The 20451-nt window shown below is 39.0% G+C and overlaps 5 protein-coding genes across 13 annotated transcripts in view; 3 read left to right on the top strand and 2 right to left on the bottom strand.

Annotated features, from left to right (window-relative positions):
* The window catches only part of LOC124425695 (titin homolog), a 43912-nt gene extending 37905 nt beyond the window's left edge, over window positions 1-6007 (top strand). For 2 of the 5 annotated variants that reach the window (XM_046966396.1, XM_046966397.1), the window contains 9 exons: window positions 152-314; window positions 1919-2266; window positions 2385-2679; window positions 2761-2902; window positions 3079-3278; window positions 3365-3517; window positions 3619-3742; window positions 4173-4920; window positions 5056-5794. In XM_046966396.1, the coding sequence (XP_046822352.1) occupies window positions 152-314; window positions 1919-2266; window positions 2385-2679; window positions 2761-2902; window positions 3079-3278; window positions 3365-3517; window positions 3619-3742; window positions 4173-4920; window positions 5056-5294 (2412 nt within the window). In that variant the 3' untranslated portion in view covers window positions 5295-5794. The other 3 variants (XM_046966398.1, XM_046966399.1, XM_046966400.1) reach the window with 3 other exon arrangements.
* On the bottom strand, window positions 5805-8643 carry LOC124425696 (esterase FE4-like). The gene is made up of 8 exons (XM_046966401.1): window positions 8323-8643; window positions 7680-7968; window positions 7376-7561; window positions 7056-7258; window positions 6818-6974; window positions 6355-6705; window positions 6084-6228; window positions 5805-5986 (listed from the first exon to the last, which is right to left on the bottom strand). The coding sequence occupies exons 1-8, from the start codon at window positions 8452-8454 to the stop codon at window positions 5839-5841; spliced, it is 1611 nt and encodes a 536-aa protein (XP_046822357.1). The 5' UTR covers window positions 8455-8643; the 3' UTR covers window positions 5805-5838.
* A 291-nt stretch (window positions 8644-8934) lies between these two features.
* LOC124425697 (integrin-linked protein kinase homolog pat-4) lies at window positions 8935-11843 on the bottom strand. Of its 3 annotated transcripts, XM_046966405.1 has the most exons (8): window positions 11533-11843; window positions 11392-11449; window positions 10844-11009; window positions 10566-10758; window positions 10422-10502; window positions 9883-10343; window positions 9587-9817; window positions 8935-9520 (listed from the first exon to the last, which is right to left on the bottom strand). In XM_046966405.1, the coding sequence occupies exons 2-8, from the start codon at window positions 11439-11441 to the stop codon at window positions 9374-9376; spliced, it is 1329 nt and encodes a 442-aa protein (XP_046822361.1). In that variant the 5' UTR covers window positions 11442-11449; window positions 11533-11843; the 3' UTR covers window positions 8935-9373. The 3 variants fall into 3 exon arrangements, with proteins under 3 accessions (XP_046822361.1, XP_046822358.1, XP_046822359.1); XM_046966402.1 differs by having other exon boundaries at window positions 11392-11843; XM_046966403.1 differs by having other exon boundaries at window positions 9883-10325; window positions 11392-11841.
* Window positions 11844-12126: 283 nt separating this feature from the next.
* LOC124425698 (dolichyl-phosphate beta-glucosyltransferase) lies at window positions 12127-14360 on the top strand. Of its 2 annotated transcripts, none has more exons than XM_046966406.1 (5): window positions 12127-12827; window positions 12950-13142; window positions 13244-13440; window positions 13534-13642; window positions 13757-14360. In XM_046966406.1, the coding sequence occupies exons 1-5, from the start codon at window positions 12765-12767 to the stop codon at window positions 14197-14199; spliced, it is 1005 nt and encodes a 334-aa protein (XP_046822362.1). In that variant the 5' UTR covers window positions 12127-12764; the 3' UTR covers window positions 14200-14360. The 2 variants fall into 2 exon arrangements, with proteins under 2 accessions (XP_046822362.1, XP_046822363.1); XM_046966407.1 differs by having other exon boundaries at window positions 12132-12827; window positions 12950-13124.
* A 301-nt stretch (window positions 14361-14661) lies between these two features.
* On the top strand, window positions 14662-16492 carry LOC124425699 (programmed cell death protein 6). Of its 2 annotated transcripts, none has more exons than XM_046966408.1 (4): window positions 14662-14971; window positions 15166-15272; window positions 15559-15866; window positions 15955-16492. In XM_046966408.1, the coding sequence occupies exons 1-4, from the start codon at window positions 14916-14918 to the stop codon at window positions 16054-16056; spliced, it is 573 nt and encodes a 190-aa protein (XP_046822364.1). In that variant the 5' UTR covers window positions 14662-14915; the 3' UTR covers window positions 16057-16492. The 2 variants fall into 2 exon arrangements, with proteins under 2 accessions (XP_046822364.1, XP_046822365.1); XM_046966409.1 differs by having other exon boundaries at window positions 14663-14971; window positions 15598-15866.
* Window positions 16493-20451: the final 3959 nt, after the last annotated feature.

The following is a 20451-nucleotide window of genomic DNA, read 5'->3' as shown; positions in this document are numbered from 1 at the left end:
ACCTTGAGCACGCATTCTTTTAGATCTTTATCGCACCTATTACAATCTCTGTAAAATGAGCCATTCCCATACTCTAACGGCAATATATTAGAAAGCAAGTATCGATTGCTGTCAATATATTCAATAAACTAATGTTTCTATATCGTTCAAGGGTCGAGAGTTAACGTCCGAGGAAAAAATTGGAATTACCTACGGTGCTGGTGTCTCTCATTTAACGTTGGACAATATAACGGCGGATAATGCTGGAAAGTACGAAGTGTCGGTGGAAAATTTATTAGCACGGGATCGACAATTTTTTAGTCTCGCCGTTGAAGGTAATTTTAACTTTTATTGCATTTTCTCACGCATAATGTAGGATACATACGTAGCTACATTATACGTATACGTATGCCCGTAGATATGGGAAAATAAAATTGTTTCTAACGATTAACGAGAAACTTTCCTGCGCTGTCGATCTTTCGGCTTTCAAATGGCCGATCAAACGAACTTATCTTAAGACTTTCAAATATTTCCAATAATTGCCGATCGCAATTCATATTAAATATATAGAATAATCTCGATCGCATGTATAAATATTACAGAGAAATTTGACAATGAATGTTATCGAGCGAGGCGTTCGTTCTCTATATGGAGCTCTCCGTAAGCACTCGCGCTCGCGAATGTTTACAGAAATTCGAAAGAAACGGATCTTACATCATTCCTATCTAATTGCCCTGCCGTAACGATATAACATAACGCACACATTATCGGAAAGTTCGTGTGTGTTTATTTAAAGCAATCGTATTTAGAGGTCATGCGGGGCAAACTATGATTTCAAGTCGCAAGAATCGATCGTTTGCGCGTTAAAGATGATACGTGCTCCGATTCCTTTTTCTTACAAATATTCTCGCAAATATTACGTCAGAGATTTTTCTAAATTAATTCCCGAGAAAAATATTTATCTCTGCGTTTACGTTCTACGTATTTTTAACGTATCTACGAGAAGATTTTTTGATGCGATGTGTTTTATAATTTTTCTTCGATCGAGAGATTTTGTTTATCATAAAACAGACACGCATTGCGAATATCTCTATGTACTTCTCTTCTTGAGATAAAAATGAAAAAACGAGTTGGATCAAAGTAACATATGTAAGTGACGAGATAAGAAAGATGTAGCTCGTTAGAGCGTGGAGAATCGATATGATTCGAGAATTAGGAAAAAGATTAGATGTTCCGAGACGTGTAACTCGCGAGCATTGTTTCGCGTGTGTGAACAATTTTTTTTTGCTTCGCTTTGCTTTGCTTTACACGGTCTAGTTCCTTTTCTCGCGTACAAAGCGGACGACAATCTCACATGACGGCTCGCGCAATTATTTCTCTACCATTTTCAAGACGAAGTCGCACCAGTCCGCTTCTTCCTCTCTCTCTCTCTCTCTCTCTCTCTCTCTCTCTCTCGTGGTTTCATTCGTTCTCCCTTCCCCTATCCCCACTCCATCGTCCTTCTTTTTTCCTCGAGAGAAACGTCGTATACCACCCATTCACATCGAACACTTCTATAACGCTATCTGCTAGGCCAGTCGATAGTTATCGCATTGACACAATGAGACGCATTTCTCGATTTTTCTTACTTTACTTTGGCTAAATGGCACGTCGACGTTATTTCAAGTTCGATCGCTTTGATCTACGAAGACACCACCATGGAATTGGGTAATATACGACGTAGATGCTCTCTCTTGTTATGACATAGCACCGAAATAGAAAGTTTGTCAAGTAAATGTGTAGCGTACGAAGTGAAACTGTCGCTCCTGTTATCGCAATCTTTTATGCGCCCGACTAAATTGCATGAAGTTTGAAACGTCGCGAGTGCTAAGTCAGACGACACGACGCGATTTAATCTATTTGAAAATAATTTGTATTATTTGTATTATTTTAACGACAGGACCACCGGATCCACCGACGGGTATTCCAAGTGTAACGCGTTCGAAGAATTCGGTAACGATTGCTTGGAGATCACCGGCTTACGACGGTGGTTGTACGATAACCGGTTATACGATCGAGATGAATAGACGAGAAGAAAACTCCTGGACGGTCATCGCTGAATCCTGTCATTCTCTTAGTCATACGGTGCTCGCATCGTCAAAGAATTCTGAAATCGTCCCTGGTGAAAGTTACCGTTTCAGGGTCAGGGGGGAAAATATTCATGGGGTCGGTGAACCCAGTGCCCAATCGGAACTCGTTAGGATACCTCGGGAAGGAGAAACGATTTTACAGAACGAGGAAGAGGAAGGTAATTAAAAGTATTACACAAATGGAACGTTTTCTTCATTTTTTCTCTCTCATTCGTAACATACGTATGTCCAATCATTTATTTGGGATTTATTATTTATCTGGTCTGGCCATCGTAGAATTTGTAGCAGCTTTCGAAGCTCGCACGGTTCATGCGGAGGACTCGCAATTATTCGTCGATAGATACGACGTCTTCGAGGAGCTCGGTAAAGGCCGCTATGGCGTCGTTAAAAGGGTCGTCGAAAAGTCATCGAATGAAAGTTTCGCCGCGAAATTCGTTAGAACGATCAAGAGCAAGGATCGCGAACAAGTTCGCGAGGAAATAAATATTATGAATATGCTCAGACATCCGAAGCTTCTACTTCTAGCAGCCGCCTTCGAAGGCCCCCGAGAAATTATAATGATCACTGAATAGTATGTATTTGCTTTTAATCGAGTTTTTCTCTTCGCATTTATCTTTCCTCATTCCGCCATCTGTTGCCCGTCTCAAAACAGCATTTCCGGTGGCGAGCTTTTCGAACGAGTTGTGGCGGATGATTTTACTCTGACCGAACGGGACAGCATGCTTTTTATGAGACAAATTTGCGAGGGCGTCGAGTACATGCATCAAAATAATGTCGTCCATTTAGACCTGAAGGTAAGGAAAAAAAAAGAAAAAAAAAAAAGAAAAAAAGAAAAGAGAATATTTCTCTTTCTTACACTCTCCTATTATTATTACATGGAACTATTCTATCGTTGATGATTTCGTCGAGTTCGATCTTAAGGGAGAAGAACAAACGTTAGCTGTCAAAAGTTTCTTTGCTGCCTTTACAGCCAGAAAACATAATGTGCCGAACGCGTACTTCCCATAAAATCAAGCTCATCGATTTTGGATTAGCCCAAACCCTTAAACCGGACACACCGATAAGAGTTTTGTTCGGTACGCCAGAGTTCATACCACCTGAGATCATAAGTTACGAACCAATTGGGACCGAGTCGGATATGTGGAGCGTCGGCGTTATCTGTTATGTACTGTAAGTTTCTACGAAAGATATGAGCGACGTACGTAATATTTGGAATAATGGAGCGTGCTCCGTCAAATATATCTTTGGAAATTCAGATTAACGGGACTATCGCCTTTTATGGGTGACAACGATGCCGAGACGTTCGCGAATATAACGAGAGCCGATTATGATTTGGACGATGAAGCTTTCGATGCTATTTCGAATAACGCTAAAGACTTTATCACTGGTTTACTCGTTAAACGAAAAGAGTAAGTAACGATGTCTATCGTAAAGTACAATACCATCTGTCATGTAAAAAGTTTAGATTGGAAAAGTAATACTAATAATATTGATATTTTTCCTCTCTTAGATCGCGCATGTCGTCAAGGCAATGTCTGGAACACCCGTGGATGGCACAACATGCTGAAAGTATGAGCAGAGTGGCATTACCAACGGACAAGTTAAAGAAATTTATCGTACGTAGAAAGTGGCAGGTAAATATTATTTTTTATATTCGACATTCGACTTTTGCTAATTCTTTCTTCTTTCTCTCCCGCCCGCCCCCACCACGCAACCCTCCAACTATCACGGATAATACGATCGATCTTATGTGACATCTTCACTTTGAAGATCGATTAATGTTAAATATTGAAAGATTTGCCAGCATGTGCATGCTCTATTGAAAATCGAAGAAGCTTGTTTTTCTGCACACACGATTGTTGACGATTCATTGTCGTAGAGAGAAATAAATTTGACGGATGATAGCGTGCATAAAGGCAAGCTGAATGTTGCGATTTAAAATAGCGAGCTACATAATATATCTCGATTTCTTCCTCTCGCGCTTTTTTATTTAATTGAACGAGTGTGCGTATATGTATGCGCGGGCGCGCGCCTGTGTGTGCACGCTTTCGTTTGTTCGAATAGAAAACAGGAAATGCCATTCGTGCGCTAGGAAGAATGGCGATTCTTTCGGCGAACAGTAGGAAAAGTCCAACGAGGACGACGGAGACGTACGATTCGACCAACAATACGGATAAGTGCGTTATTAATGAAGGAGACAAATTTTTCGAGTCTTCGGCGTGTACGGAAGGAAACGATAAGAATGATACGATGACCGATCTAGAAGATGATAATTCGAATTGTTCGTTCGAACTCGAGGGGAGTTCCAGACGAAAAACTAGCCTGTACTCGTTTTGTTACAAAACGGAAGTAAATATTTCATTGGAAGAAGAATCGGACGGTAAAGTGTATAAAGACGAGGACGAGGACGAGGAAATGTCATCTGCGATCGATAACATATATTTGGAAAGTACGAGAGAAAGCGAACTGGCGGTGGAAGAAAATCATGAGAATATCGGGGAACAAGACTTGACGAATGTAGAAAGGAAATCATCGGGAATCGACATAGATTCCGTATCTAGTAGATTTCAAAATCAACGACGAGTGTTTCGAGGTGACTCACGTGATTCCGGAATCGCCGATTGCAGTTCGAATTTAGCTACTTCGTCATTGCAATTAGACGAGTTGGGAATCGTTTCGATCATCGAGGAGGAAACGGACAACGAGACTAGTTCGAAATCTTCGAGAGACGATACAGGGAGTACCGAAGCTACCTCGCAAAGTAAAAACCTAAAAATTAAAGCTTCGCGTGAGACTAATCCCGTCCAAGAAGGTGTGTAATTATTCTAACAATTATATTGCTTTCTTCGTTTTATCGCCTTTCTTTTCTTCACATTATTTATACGCGATATAAAGCGAATTTCAATTTTAACCAAATATCTATAATATTTACTATTTCGTTCGTTAGATGCCAATAAAAATCAGGATGCAAGGATGATCGTTGCTCGGAATCGAGAAAAATTCGTTCCTACGGGGAACGTCAGTCGTACAGCAAAGATGTTTGAACAGGAGGCAGAATCCTTAAAATCATCGGCACCCTCTCAAATTCATATTGTACATCGCGCCTATCCGGCAACAACGATGGCCACTGGTGGTAAACCGCACAACGAGAGGATACAAAGAGTTTTTGCCTTTTGGAATAAATAAGAAGACTTTTGTAGTTGTCTCCTTTTTTTTCTTTCTTTTTTTTTTTTTTTTATCGATGAGATATATGAACTTTTTTCGACAATTGACGGCACTGTATTTAATTTTTTCATTTCATCGTCTACTTACACACGCACGCACAAACACACAATTATAATCGAATACAAGTGTTATGCGAATAAGAATTTTCTTAAGATATTAGTCCAGTTTCTTCGAGAAGAGGGAACAATGGAAGAGCTATCGTGTCTCTAATATTAGTGTAGATACTTTTAGCGAGAAATAAAATTGATTCAAGTGTTGTTATAATCGGTGTGTGTGTATATGCACACACACACGCGCACACGCACACGCACACACATATACATATATCGCCTTCTTGTATAAAGAGAATTAGAGATACCTAAATATATTATAATTTTACAACGATCCGACGATAAAATGATAAAATATGAAATAAAAGAGTAAGACAGAAATACAATTACAACACGTTATGGGAAAGAAAAGACGTCAAAGTACGTACTCATATCGTTAGTTTATTTTTCATTCTTTAAGCATTTTTTTGATAAATGTTTGTTAAATCATCCTTGACTGGACAATTTGTAAGACGATCGTTTATGTCAAAGCAAGTAAAGTTATCCTTGCTTACAGGTGTCCAGGGAGTATCGACATATTCGTTCAATGATGATGTTGGATCGCTAAAAAAAAAAAAAAAAGAAGAAAATAAATAATATCAAATGGAAGATATCCGAGGTAAGATGTGGCGGTTAAGAATCATGGATGAAAAAATTTTACCCAGTTTTCGCAAAATTGGTCCACAAGTATGTAAGTCGTTCGATCATATTCCTATCCTTGGTTCCTACCGCCGGAGGTAAAGGATTCTTAGCTTTACATAATGGCAGATAAAAGAGATAACATTCTTCGTCGGCGTGAGAAGCTCCTGAAGATAAAATATTTCCATATTACTCGAATACTTACTGCAATACGATACTGACAAGTTTGCCTTTCTACGTAGAAATGAGGATGGAAAGGAGCAATGATTTGGAGCAATGATAGCCTTACATACCCTTTGGATAGTAATCCAAATTATCTGACTTGGGTAGAATTGCTTGTAACAAACGAGTAATGGTGATTTCATCGCCGATATAGGAAAATTTATATAAATAAGTTGGCGCACACTCTCTCTTTCTTCGATCGTTGGCTATCATATTGATCGGACAACAAAAATATATATCGCTCAAAAGACTTATCAAAGACGGAATAGATTCCTTGGTTAACGGTTCGTCGCTACCGAAGTAATAATTTTTCACGTCTTTCAACAACCGATCAACCTTTTCGGGCTCCTTTGATATGGCCAATTTCCCAATATAATTCTTCAGCATTTTGTCAATTATTTTCAAGCCTTCCTCGTTGGTATCTAAAAATCGTAAGAATTGAGATAGATTTCGTCATCGTTCCAAATCTTCGTAAGACGACGAGAAAGGAATGTGGATAAAGAAAGTTAGGTGAGAATTTGCAAATTTTCTTACTTTTTAAGAACATTATAAATTCATTACTCGTATAACCGAGCATAATTGGTATATCAGCGTCGTCTTTCAAGCATTCCTTTATCGGACGTGGTAGAAATGGATTTTTCGATTTGACGTCAATGACAGGTCCAACCGGCAAATTTTCGATAATCGTTTCCTGGGAAGATGATTTTATTAAGTTAAATTCATTAAATTAATTCGAAGTAAGTGGAGAAGAAACGAGACGCTTAAGACATACCGAGGATGTAAGAATTTTGAACTGTGCCTCTATAAGTTGCGAGGCCGGAACTGTTCGGAGAAATTCAACGACTTCTTTAGGATCCCTCGAATCCTCGAAGCCAAGGATCGATGCGAGTTTAAAGCAATTTTCTGGCTTACTCATTCCTATGGCCCAAGGACACGTTACCGCTCCGCTTTGATATATCGCCTTGTGAAAAAGACCTAAAATTGAATAATAAAAAAAGTTTACCTTCAAAGCGAAAATGCAAATTATTCTTTAAGTACTCGTCTATGTCCATATTTATATCTTTATTATCATTAAATGTGTATCTTTGGTACCTTTCGCCATGGGCGACAGTGTTAAACAATGAACGGACGCACCACCGGCGCTAATCCCAAATATCGTTACATTTTTGGCATTTCCTCCGAAATTCTCTATGTTTTCCTGAACCCACTTTAATGCTGCCACTTGGTCCTTTAACCCTTGATTACCAGGCGCGACCTCGTCGTCCAAATTTAAAAATCCTTTTGAAAATGGGCAAACACAAGTCTTAGAAAGACTAACTTCTCTTAGAAAAACTTGTCTCTATTCCGATTATTTTTCAATAAAATCCAGAAAGATATTCGTAAAAATGTTCCTCACCTAGAACCCCTAGTCTATAATTGGTAGTAACGAGAACGATGTCCTTGTTCATAAAGTAATCCGGTCTAATGACTTGTTCGATGCCAGAACCGAATATAAATCCGCCCCCATGAATATAAACCATAACAGCTTTACTTCCCATCAATGAATTTGTGTAAACATTAAGATAAAGTGAATCCTCATTACCGATAATATCGGTACGGGACAGTTCGTTCGGCTGCACGCAACAATTCACCTTGATATTCCGAGCATCTCTCAGCCCGGTCCATGAAGCAGGTGGTTCAGGATCCTTTAACCCAAAATCAAGAATGAAATTCGCAAATGAAGAAACATTGGGCGCTTGCGAACGATGCTGTCGAAAATGAATCGAGCATAACTTTATAATAACGCGATAATAATTATTCGCGTCGTTGAAGAATACTCGAAAAAGGAAAAATGTCCAAATGGCAATCTACAGAACTAATAACAATAATCATATAATAATATCATTACTAATAATCATATTCTAATCTCTAATTAATTTTAATACGTGCACGAACGTTATCGACCTTGGTTTCGATAATGACTTGTAAAAATGATGCGATTGCGTTCTTATGATAGCTTACACAGAGAGAGAAATTTTCTCGTTTCGTTCGTTAAATACCTTAAATCGTAACGGTCCAAGAGGAGGTGCGGCAAAAGGTATTCCCTTGAAACTAAAATAAGACGTTCCTAAAACGCTTTCGCACAAGGAACCTTCCAATTTACCCTGCTTAACGCTTACTACAACCGACATATTTTTCAATCGCGTTCGACCGCACACCTGTTAAATAAGCCCGATTTTCATCCAACTGATGTTACAAGTAACTGGAAATAATCTTTTATATACGTTTGTATCTATATAGTTATTTGTGTATGAATATTATCTTATCTGAGATAACTACGCAACTCCGAATAGGAATATATTACGTAATTTATAATATATCTAATCGCATTAAATACGTTTTTTTTCAATTTTATTATGTTTATGCGTTTGTAAGAAGGCACACAAATTGATAAAAAATAATTACAAGAAGATATTAATGCAAGTCATGCCTAGATTGAATATATCAAACTTTATTTTGTTTGTTTGTTTGTTTGTTTGTTTTTTTTTCTTTTTTCAATTTCTTACACGACCTTTTCTTCGCACGGTACGCATAAGTCGTGTAAAATAATGGACGCAGTTTATTATCCATTACGGTTACGTATAAGCAAGGTAAATGAATATTTACCAATAGAACATGCAAAAGTTTTTAATCGTTGTTTAATCGTTTAATGCGTAGGACAAACTTGAACTGAATATAATATTGTTTTAGAAAAATATCATCAGATGTTAGTAATTAAGTATTAAAATATCGGCTAGTAGTCTTCTCAACGTTCGTAAAGATCTTAATTACATGTGTGTGTGGCACATATCATATTATACATTCGATAACAATACGGCTATAAAACCAAGACACTTAAGATAGTTTACATTTTCGAGACACGTGTAGCATTTTAATTTCTATAAAGTAATATAAAATATGTTATATCCTTGTAATTATTCGAAACAATATTGCAAGTATTTTAAAGAATAGCAAGAGAAATTCTTCAATTGTTTTAATTCCATAGGCTTTTATCAGGAATGATTTGACAATAGAAATGATATTTTTTCGAAGGTTCAATGTTCTTCATCGTTAACGTTTCATTTTATCAAGAATTGGTACGACCATGTCGAACGACGGACGTTTCCCTGGATCTTCGTTCATGCAAATTCTTATTAATTTGGCAAGATGCGGAGAGATTCCCGGTGGTATGCTAACGCGCAGTTCTTCCAACGCTATCTGCAAATAATATATAAACGTCAATATAACAATTTATGGATAAATGGATAATATTAAGGCATTCACCTTCATTCCACATTCCATGGGTGAGAGGTCGGCAAAGGGCACTTCTCTCGTAGCAAGTTCCCACAAAAGAACAGCGAAGCTCCACATATCGCTAGCTTCCAAATTGATATCAGAGGGTCTTTTGCTAAGAGCTTCCGGAGACATCCACGCTGGTTCATATATGCGTCCAACCTCTTGGAAAGAGAATTTCGAATCTGCCATATTAACTCGAGCGGTTAAATCTTCGTCGATCTAGAAAAAGGGCGCGTAGATTGAAATGCTAATGTAAATGGCGCATTGGGTCATTTATCGTTTACCATAATGTGTTTGCTGTTCAGCTGAAACCTGCATCTATTTTGTCTTTCTAATCCATGAAGAAAGGCCATAGCTCTTGCTACGTCGAGAGCTAATCTAAGAGCACGCGCCGTGTCAACGACGACGCCAGTACCTCCATGTAAAAGCCTATGCAAACTTCCTCTAGCCATGTACTGTGAAACCGTCGCTAATTGTGGTGGCTGATTGACACATCCGAGAACGGGAAGAACATTTGGATGAGAAAATATTCGAAGTTTAGGAAACTCTTCATTGAAATCCCTGGATATACGCGCTGTACACTCGCGCACATTTAAAATTTTTGCTACGATATCGTTATTTTGCCAACGTCCTCTCCAAGTTTCTCCGCTTGGAGTACTCGCCAAATGAGTATGCAAGGCAAGATCCGCCATGTTGATACCTTTGTGTCTGGATAGAGTGGCATCTCCTGCAAGAGTAATATTTTCTGCGTCTGTCCTTTCAAAAGTAATAATAATAATAATAATAATAAGAAGAAGAAGAAGAAGAAGAAGAAGAATCTTACTACTCCTAGTTTTTAATCCCAGCCAACTTTGATCCTTAAATTGAATTTTTTTTAAGTCTTGCCCGTGCTCCACCGCCATGTCTAATGGAAAGAGAACTTTAAATAGAAATTTACTACAAGTGCACATATAATAAAACGGCTTACCGTGTAATCTTTTTGCCAAATGTCCTCTGGCTTTATCAAGAGGAGTATCGCCATCTTTATTAGCTATTGATACCAAGGCACCGGCAGCCACTAACTCTTCCGAGACAGCTTGGTCCCCCCAAAAGCACGCATAATGAAGGGCGGTATTTCCATGCTCGTTGGTAACATTTACATCCGCCTTATTTCGCAACAACTGTTAAAAGGAGGAATGTATTATTGCCACTACGCAACTGTTATACCTTTCAAGAGTTTTTATTATTATAATCCATCTATTTTACCAACTGAACAATTTCCTTATGTCCATGAGCGGAGGCAAGGTGAAGCGGCGTGTCGTCTCCTCTGTTAGTAGCATTGATGCGTGCTCCTCTACTAACTAGCAGCTCTGCCAATTTGAGGTGGCCTTCTTTACAGCACCAGTGAAGCGGGCTAAATCCATGGTCATCTCTATACATAGAACGATGAATCATATTTATGGTAATGCTACTGGCGGTAATTAATTATCATCATTCGTATCATATAATAAATAATCTAGTACTGTTCTTATTGCGAATAATATATATCCATATACACGTATAATTCCTATCGTTTAATATAGACGACTGTTAAAGATCCCAACGTGTGCGTGTGTGCTGAGTCTGCTGTGTGTATATACACACACACACGCGCGCGCGCGCGCGCGCGCGCACGACGAATGCCATTGAAAGCGTTAATATAATAAAAGTTGAAGCAGAGAAATTAGCGATAAAAAGTCGAAATTACATACGGAAACGACACAACGCTCGCGACAGTGGTGAAGATTTTTCCAAAAATGGAAGTAGATATTTACCCTTGATTCATGTCATGTTCAGTGTCGTCCAACCAAACGCGAACTTGCATGGCATTTCCTTCGCGACACCATTGAAATATATCTTCCATTTTATTCTCTTTATCGATAAAAAGCAAAGAAATTCTATAAATAATACCGTACGGGAGTGGCAGCCTCCAGTTGTGTGTTACAAACTCATAACCGTCTCATATACTATATATAATCATGTTTACTTCACTGACACACACATCTACATATAATATGTGTGTGTGTATTCAGAGTTCGCACTGTGCACCGTATTTATGAGAAAATATTTACAAGATCAATGCCCACAGTCAGTAATTAATTAATTTGACACTTTGATTTTCTTTAGGACGATATTTTCTTTGAAAATTGTGACGATCTAAAGCCCTTAACATTTCTCTGAGAACGCACCCAGCGTATTAGACCGTAGGACCATATACGCTAACCATATATTGTATAATATACTTTATTTATATACGTACATTCATCTATGGTGGTGGGGGTTTTCTTGTATCGGTTTCCCTTTACGTCACTCAGATTTTATTTAACATTGTTACGCCAACGATGTAAATACGCGGCTACGAATCCGGCGATATATATATATATATTTGTGTGTGTATTATTATTATACTCTAAATCTTCCTGCTAAAGTTTTATTTTTGATCTATAAACGGGTTAGCGATTATTAATTTGCTGATAATAATTACCAAGTAATCTTTTAAACTAATATTTCGATGGATGAAAAGAAATATAAGAAGTTCGCAAGACCGTTGTTGCACGCTGTTCTTTCTTAATCGCGGACCAATCGACAGAGAGCATTGAGCGATGAAACGGTAAACATCGAGCGTAGAGTTCCGTCACAATGTAAACACACCAAGTTGCAAATGGGAACGTAAATAAAAACGATCGGGGCAATTATCGTATCAATATCGTTGATTCTTTACTAGTAAGAGAATTTTAATAGATACGTTTATATTAATTTAACTTTGGGCCTCCAGAAGCAGGAACTTCCACGTGGGGAACAACAAGATATCATGTATATGTGAAAACGAAGAAAACATTTTCATTATATATTTGGAGAAATTTCGATAATAATATCTAGCCAATGGCTGCTTGAAATGGGTTATATTTATTTAGTCGCTGCTCGGCGATTGGTTAGCATGGCATTAGCACTGTGATTCGTCTAGACGTGTCTAGATGTCGTTAGAAAAAGGAAACCTTACTGTATACCCAACCGATGATGATCGGCTGTTCTCTTATCTAGGCTTTTCGCACTTGATCGTTCACAGTGTGACACTTTAGAGTTTAAATCGAATATATTATTTTCTATAGTTTTATATCGTAGATTTGAGTCATTCCTCGATGCTGCTATGGGATTAATTGAAAACTTATTTTTATATATTTTCTTAATAGCAGCATTCGTCGTCGTCGTGGTACGTTTAGAGGTTATAACCCTCGTCCTTTGTAATCGTTACAAATTGTTGATGTAATTATTATTAGGAAATAAGAACCAAACTAAATTACCTTAAATTATGTCGTATCGTATATGCCGTAGTTCTGTATAATATTGCATATAACAACGCAACCTTATCCAAAATTATGGCGAGACAAAAAGGAAAAGGTCTTTTTCGATCACAAAAGGAAGGAGTATCAAGATTTTCCTTCGTTATACAATGACTGGAGCATAAATCTAAGTGTTATTGTACCTGCTTACAACGAGGAGGAAAGACGTAAAGATTATAATATTTGTAATAATAAGGAATGGCTCAACGACATGGTTGTTCATATTGAACATGGTTGTAATGAGAGATTATGATTAGTAATTGACATATTATTTGTATTGTTTTAGTGTCGCCAATGTTGGACGAATGTTTAAAATATTTGGAACAATTGAAAAGATCCGGCCACAGTTACGAGGTAATAATAGTTAGCGACGGAAGTACAGACAGAACTGTAGAAGTTGCTCAAGGTTATGCTTCCAAATACGATACTGTCAGAGTACTGGCTCTTGTTAAAAATAGGGGTAAGGGTGGTGCCGTTAGGCTGGTCAGTATAAAGTAGTTCCTTTTAGCGAGCACGTATTACTCCATAAGCTTGTATTACTTGTATAGCGCATAAACGTCATTTCGTTACTCTCAGGGTATGCTGAGCTCAAGAGGTAGCGCGTTGTTGTTCGCAGATGCCGACGGGGCTACTAGATTTGCTGATCTAGAAAAGTTAAACGACAGTTTAAGAAACACATTGGGATGTAAGTTGAACGGATTTAGAAAATTTTTCATCTAACTCAGAGGAAAAATTAAAAGAGTCCTTTCTCACATCAACATTGGCAGCATTAAAACCTTATTTCTAATCTAACTTACAGTTGATTATTTGTCTAAGCCAGAGGAGGTAGCATTATCGCATGCCGTAATTTGTGGATCGAGAGCTCACTTAGAGAAGGAGGAAACCGCCAAACGCTCTTTCTTTCGACTATTTCTTATGCACGCATTTCATTTTTTAGTTTGGCTCTTGTGCGTAAGAGGTATTAGAGATACGCAATGCGGTTTCAAATTACTAACAAGAGAGTCTGCAAGGAGCATTTTTCAAAGTTTACACGTCGAACGTTGGGCATTCGACGTCGAAATGCTTTATATCGCAAAACATTTTAATATCCCTGTGACCGAAGTTGCAGTAAATTGGACAGAAATAGAAGGATCAAAGATAGTACCATTTTGGAGTTGGCTACAAATGGGCAAAGATTTAGTTTTAATTTGGCTCAGGTATAAAATCGGTGCATGGAAAATTGACGATATTAAGGAAAATTAACGGAAAGCACTATTTTCAAGCTGACAAAAGGAATGGTTTGAGGTTATGAGTGGCCCCTAATATTCGTGCGCGTGCATTTACAATGCCCTCCAACTGGAAACTTTTAATTCATTGCGATTTTTTTTACAAGAGAGTGTACTAATAAATAATTGTAAAATGTATTGTTTCGTACGTATAAAGGTCCTCTTATCCTTCCTAACGATAATGCTATTCATGATATTTACTTTGATAAGGGATTCATTGATATTACGTGTATATAATCTTGTAAACAATGGCGAAGAAAATCGAAGTAAACGAGTGCGTCACAACGTATGAGGAATTTGAAAATGAAATATATTTTCGTCCTAGAGATATATCGTGATAAAATATGGCAATAGTAATCGTCCAATCGCAAGAGACATATACTTTTGTCAAATCTCTCCCGATTGGATAATTGTTACGCACGCCCAGTGAGTAATCGGGTAAAATGAATGACGTGGAAAGAGAGAAGTGTGATATTAAAAACTTGCCGTAACATTGCGTGCGCGAAGAAACAACGTAGACGACAATTCAACGATTCCGTTGAATTTCATTTCTTTCTTAATATTCTCTACGAGAAGAATTGTCGACGACTATCTATCTCTCGTCTCGGTTAAGGATCTCGCGATTAAGGATCTATTATCATTACTTGTTATTATCAACTTTTTGACAAGCTTGTATACTAATACAAGCCAGTTATGTCTTTCATATCGCCGATGCCCAGTAGAGAATTTTTGTGGGATGTCTTTAATAGGTAGTTATGAACTTGTGTCACGTATGCAACGAAAATATCATAGTCAATAAAAGTGATAATACTCTTTAAGAAATAATTAAGACCTAAGCTCTCATTTTTATAGGTTGGAAATTTGTTTGAAATTTGGCCTCGTGATAGATGAGTATCAATCTGACGTATCTTTCGATTTAACGGTCGAACAAATTCATTTACAGGGTGGACAAGGATGGTTCTGGTTCAATTACTACCGATGAATTGCAACAGGCGCTCTCAAACGGTACCTGGACTCCATTTAATCCAGAAACCGTCCGGTTGATGATCGGTGAGAGCTTGTTATACGCGCACGTATTTACAACAAACGATCATGCAAGCAATGTAGACTTAGATGTAACCTCCTGGCACGTACTATCTCTTCTCTAATTATTCACATTTTGTACATTTGTACAAAGAAAAGTTCATTTCTCAAGCATCGTAGAAAACGTAATTTGAGAGTTCCCTCACGTCCCCCAAGACCCTCACGATAATGCAATCTTTTACATTGTTGTGTCTCTTTGCATGATCCTTTGTCATAAGAGCGTTATAGCTTTTCATTTGTTCTGTTGACACAGGTATGTTTGACATTGACAAAAATGGTCCTACTTCTTCAGGTATGTTCGATAAAAATCAGACAGGAACGGTCAGCTTCGAGGAATTCGGTGCTCTTTGGAAATATGTCACCGATTGGCAAAATTGCTTTAAATCGTTTGATCGCGATAACAGCGGTAACATAGATCACAATGAATTAAAGATTGCTCTTACGCACTTTGGATATCGCTTGTCGGATCAAACGATTAATAATCTTATACGTAAATACGACAGAGCAGGCAGAGGTACTATATACTTTGATGATTTTATACAGTGCTGCGTCGTCTTACACGTAAGAGTTCAATTTATTAATAAAATGACGAATTTTATCAATTCGCCTTGGATAAGTTCAATAACGATTTATCATCGTCTCATTACAGACCTTAACTGCAGCCTTTCGGCAATTAGATACCGATTTTGACGGCATCATTACAATTCATTACGAACAATTTTTGGGTATGGTATTTAATTTGAAGATATGAACGGATGCAAATGTCGTAGAGATTACGCATCTTACCGTTCAATGGTTATAAGTATAATATAATAATATTAAATTTTTTGCCAAATAAATAAAATTCTATTTCCACGTGTTTTAAGGAGACGTCCAAGCTATCGACATTCTTAGGTTAGTCTAAAGATTGCATATTCTGTATCTATATAATCCTATAATACACGGCTTATGTATTTGGGGCCGTTATATTCATTTATTATTATTATTATTATTATTATTTATTATTTTTAATACGTTGTATAATCATTATGATGTCTTAATGAGCCATCCCACAAATCTTTTTATTATGTTTATGGTTAAACGATAAAACACAATAGAAGATATATTTCCATACTTTTCTATTACTCAAAATAATTGCTTACTTATATGTGATAAGTAATTATGAAATATATATTTCTTTAAAAATATATTCCGTTATAATTCATTTCATGACTAATTCCTAAAAGTCAGTCCTAAAGTTATATTGGAGAAAGGGGACCCGATCAGACAGTACCGATCGTTGGTAATACATTATTGTCCTTAACAATTTGCCGATAAACTAGAACGCTCGTTGCTAGAATGCAGTAATTTCAGCGAAACTGCTAATTTTGATATTTCTTTGGGGGAATAAATAATTTATTACTGCCCCGTGTCGTAATCTTTCCATCATAACGCTTTCATAGTAGGATACTAGTTATGGCCTGGGTCGATAAAATTATCTCAGAGATATTGTCTATTGGTTTTAGATGGTCGATCGTAAGATGGCACTGTAGGTGTATAATTTATCTTAGAAACATAAAATGTAAAGAAGAGAGTACCTGTTCAAATCGCTCACCGTTGAATGCGTTTTTAACAAAATAAGTGCTAAAAGGGCCATTGATAGGGAGCATTATGTGACAAAATGTTATTTAGATTCTACGTAAATAATACAAAACATAGATATTGCAAGAATGCGTAGATGTTAAAAAAAAGCAAAAAAAAAAAAACATAGACGATACAAGGTGGCAAATAACGTGAGCCAAAAGTGATTTCGCGCCACCTTCGGCATATTCCAAATAAATTTCTTTCATTGTTATTTAATTTCTATTGTCATTACGTTAGCGGAGCAAGCAGATTGTAACAGTCATGAGACATGATCCTCTGATATTTTTGTCTTACTCGTTGTTTCATATCGCAAACTCGATAAACGGACATGGTATGTTCCTTTTACTTGTAAGTTGGAAGAAAAAGAAAACTTTTTCGAGCGTTATTGGTTTTAGTTTTAAAACGCGTATATGTATATAGATACACTCGACGATTAGTTCGCAGCGAGGTAAGCAAATAAATCGAGTTTCTAACGATCGGAACGATCAAACCTTTTTTTTCGACTCGAAGTAAGATTTGGCGAATCTACGATGACAAGATGTAGGATAGGTAAATTGATCTTCTTAAATAACTTTCTCTCGACTCTGTATGAACTTTGAAAAGAAAGGAAGGTCCGACAGAATGGAGGAAAGTTATATATGTAGCTCATGTGCAGCCGCACGTGAGTCGAGAAGGGTGCCTGGAAGCCGCGACTAGCTCACTAGCTTAGATAGACTCTGCGTGGCCTCGAATCCAACAGCGAAAAGGAAAGGAAAAAGAAGAGAGGAGAGAGAAGCTCGCGTGTCTTATTCCTTAAGGAGGAGAGAGAGAGAGGGTCGTAGAGGAGAAGAAGGGGAAGAGGAGCGGTCCGCAAGAAGATTCTTCCAAGCGAAGGGTAGCAAAGGTTTGCGCGCGGGGTGGATAGTTGCTCGGTGGTCCGAACCACCACGCGGGAGGCTGCCGGAGGTGGAGGAGCTCTCGGGGGTGGTTTAGGCAGGCAGGCAGGCAGGCAGGCGGTAGTGGGAGTGGGCCGAGCTAAGACGCGTAATGACGCCCTGAATCAATATGTGAGCCACTGAGATATGCATACGAACTAAGACAACCGCGCACACCACCATCCAGCCACCCACCCGACCATCCAACCATCCAGCCGCGCGGCTCGGCTCTGCTTGGCTCTTTCGCGCCGCGGCCATCCGCGCCTGCCGAGGGGAGGGGAGAAATTAAAGACGAAGCAGGCACAAAAATAACGACCCACCGCCCTCTCGCGCTCCCTTCTTCTCCACACTTTCCCTTCGCCCCATCCTCCTCTCCCACCTTCTCCACCTTCTTCCTTCGTCTACTCTCTTTCTTTCTTTCTTTCTTTCTTTCCTTCTCCCATCCGCTCGCTCATTCACTCTCCTTCTTTCTTTCCTGACGCCCTTTAAGCTCGACTAACCCCCCACCCCCACCCCTCCCCCTCTGCTCCCCTTTCTTACCATGTTGCCTTTCTCTTACTTTCGATCCTCCTATTCTCGCCAAAAAACGTTAGACATTAGACTCGCTTTTTCAAGTGTATTCGACAAGAGTCAGACTTACTGGGATACGCGTCTCGATCCAATTCCCTTATTCGTTATTAACGCTTCAACAATTACGCTTTCAATCGTTAAAAATTCCTTCTTAAAAATATTCTGCAAATGCACAATTTCTTTTGTGCCACGTCCAACCGATCCTAAAACATTCCGATCGGATGGACTAAGCTTTTAAATCATTCTCCCAAAGTTTTACGTACAACGATGTTTTTCTTAGTACAGACATTTTGTAAGCAAGTAAATTCGTCGAATAACGATGAAGCGAATCGTTATAACTCTATATAGAAAATCGATCGTAACAGAATGTGCCAGTGCATTAACCCATTAAAGACCAAGCACGGTAAATGCGTAATGAGCAGAGATTTCGTTAGTCTATTTTCAGATAATAGCTTTGTAACGGGGAGAGCCCAGGAAAAAAGGATATATCAAAAAGTTTGGACTTTTGTACGTCTACTTTTTGTTTTGCCAATGAGACGTTGTTAAAGAAAGTTTACGGTCGTCACGATGCACATAGGTATAAATTCGTCGAAATAATCGTTTTACGCGAGTAACGATCGTCCGAATACTCTTTCGTGCGGCGAAAGTGTATTCGTGGGGGATACCATATAAAAAGAATCAAACTCGTGGGGTGCTCGAAGATATATAACTTTCATTTACATGTGACCCAATTCGCCCTTTCTTTCTGATCAAATCAATGGTCAAAATATACGAATAAGATCGAAGCCCTGATTGGTGGTTCAACTACCCGCAAAAGCCCTTTAACGCGATATAATTCTAAAAAGAATAAAGATTAATAAAATTCGAAAGAGGAAAGTCCTGAAACTCGGTTATCCCGCTTTAATCCCTTTTATTTAGTTGTCGCAAAGTTGACGTATGCGTCATCCATTCGAACAAAATAAATACTCTTTTCTCATTCAATAACAATACCGAAGTAAATAAGCCCGATGTTGGTTATTATCTCTAGTTTTGGATAAATCGAAAGGATCGAAGAGAAAAACTTTCGATGCGACGGTCAGAATCGAAGGAGTTTAGCCGAATTTCAAGATTTCTACCCCCAGGAAAGACGAAGCGTTCATCTTCCAGCGTAATCAATATTAAAAGTCTAAAACGTCTCGCGTGTGTGGCAGCTTGGCCGCGCGTGTAGGGGTCGTAGCTCGACGTCGGGAGTTGAACCCCGCGTTACTGCTTCGAACGAGTAAGAGAGAGAGAGAGAGAGAGAGGGAGAGAGAAAGAGATGGAACAGTTAGAGAACGGGCAGGCAGGCAGGCAGGCAGGAAGGCAGGCAGGCAGGCAGGCAGGCAGGCAGGCAAGCAGGCAGGCAGGCAGGCAAGCAGGCAGGCAGGCAGGCAAGCAAGGAAAGCGCGAGAGGGTTGGAGGGGTCGTCGCGAGGATACTCAAGGGTTTGCGGGGGTGATACGAAGGAGAAGAGAGTGAACGGCGTCGTCTAAGGTGGTAGTGGTGGTAGTGGTGGTGGTGGTGGTGGTGGTGGTGGCGGCGGCGGCGGCGGCGGCGGCGTTGGTGGCGATGGTGGTGGTAGTGGCGGTACGAGGAGGTGGAGGTTCTCATTAAGCAGCCCGGGCACTGCGCGCTGGGGGTTCAAATAAGAAGAAGAAGCGTTGCTGGAAGAAGGGAGAAAAGGAGAAGAAAGCAGTAAGACTAAGACACAGGGTAAGAGGAGGAGGAGGAGGAGGAGGAAAAAGCGGAGGAGGTGAGTTAGGGGATGCACGAAGTGCGAGCGAGAAGACCGGCTTTACGAGAAGGAAAGGAATGGACCGAGGGAGAATAAGAAAGAGAAAGAGAAAAGGAAAGAGAAAAAGAGAGAGAGAGAGAGAGAGAGAGAGAGAGAGAGAGAGAGAGAGACAGACACACATACAGAAGGGGTTGGGGAATTATCAGGGCTCGCACTCCTCAGTATGGGATGGGGTACCGGGAGGCAATATGGCCGCTACTGATGAGCGATGCTCGTAACCCTTACT

This window comes from Vespa crabro, chromosome 7 (genome assembly GCF_910589235.1).
Source record: "Vespa crabro chromosome 7, iyVesCrab1.2, whole genome shotgun sequence".
Taxonomy (NCBI): Eukaryota; Metazoa; Arthropoda; class Insecta; order Hymenoptera; family Vespidae; genus Vespa; species Vespa crabro.
Note: the sequence above shows the minus strand (reverse complement) of the source record. Positions and strands in the feature narration are given on the sequence as shown.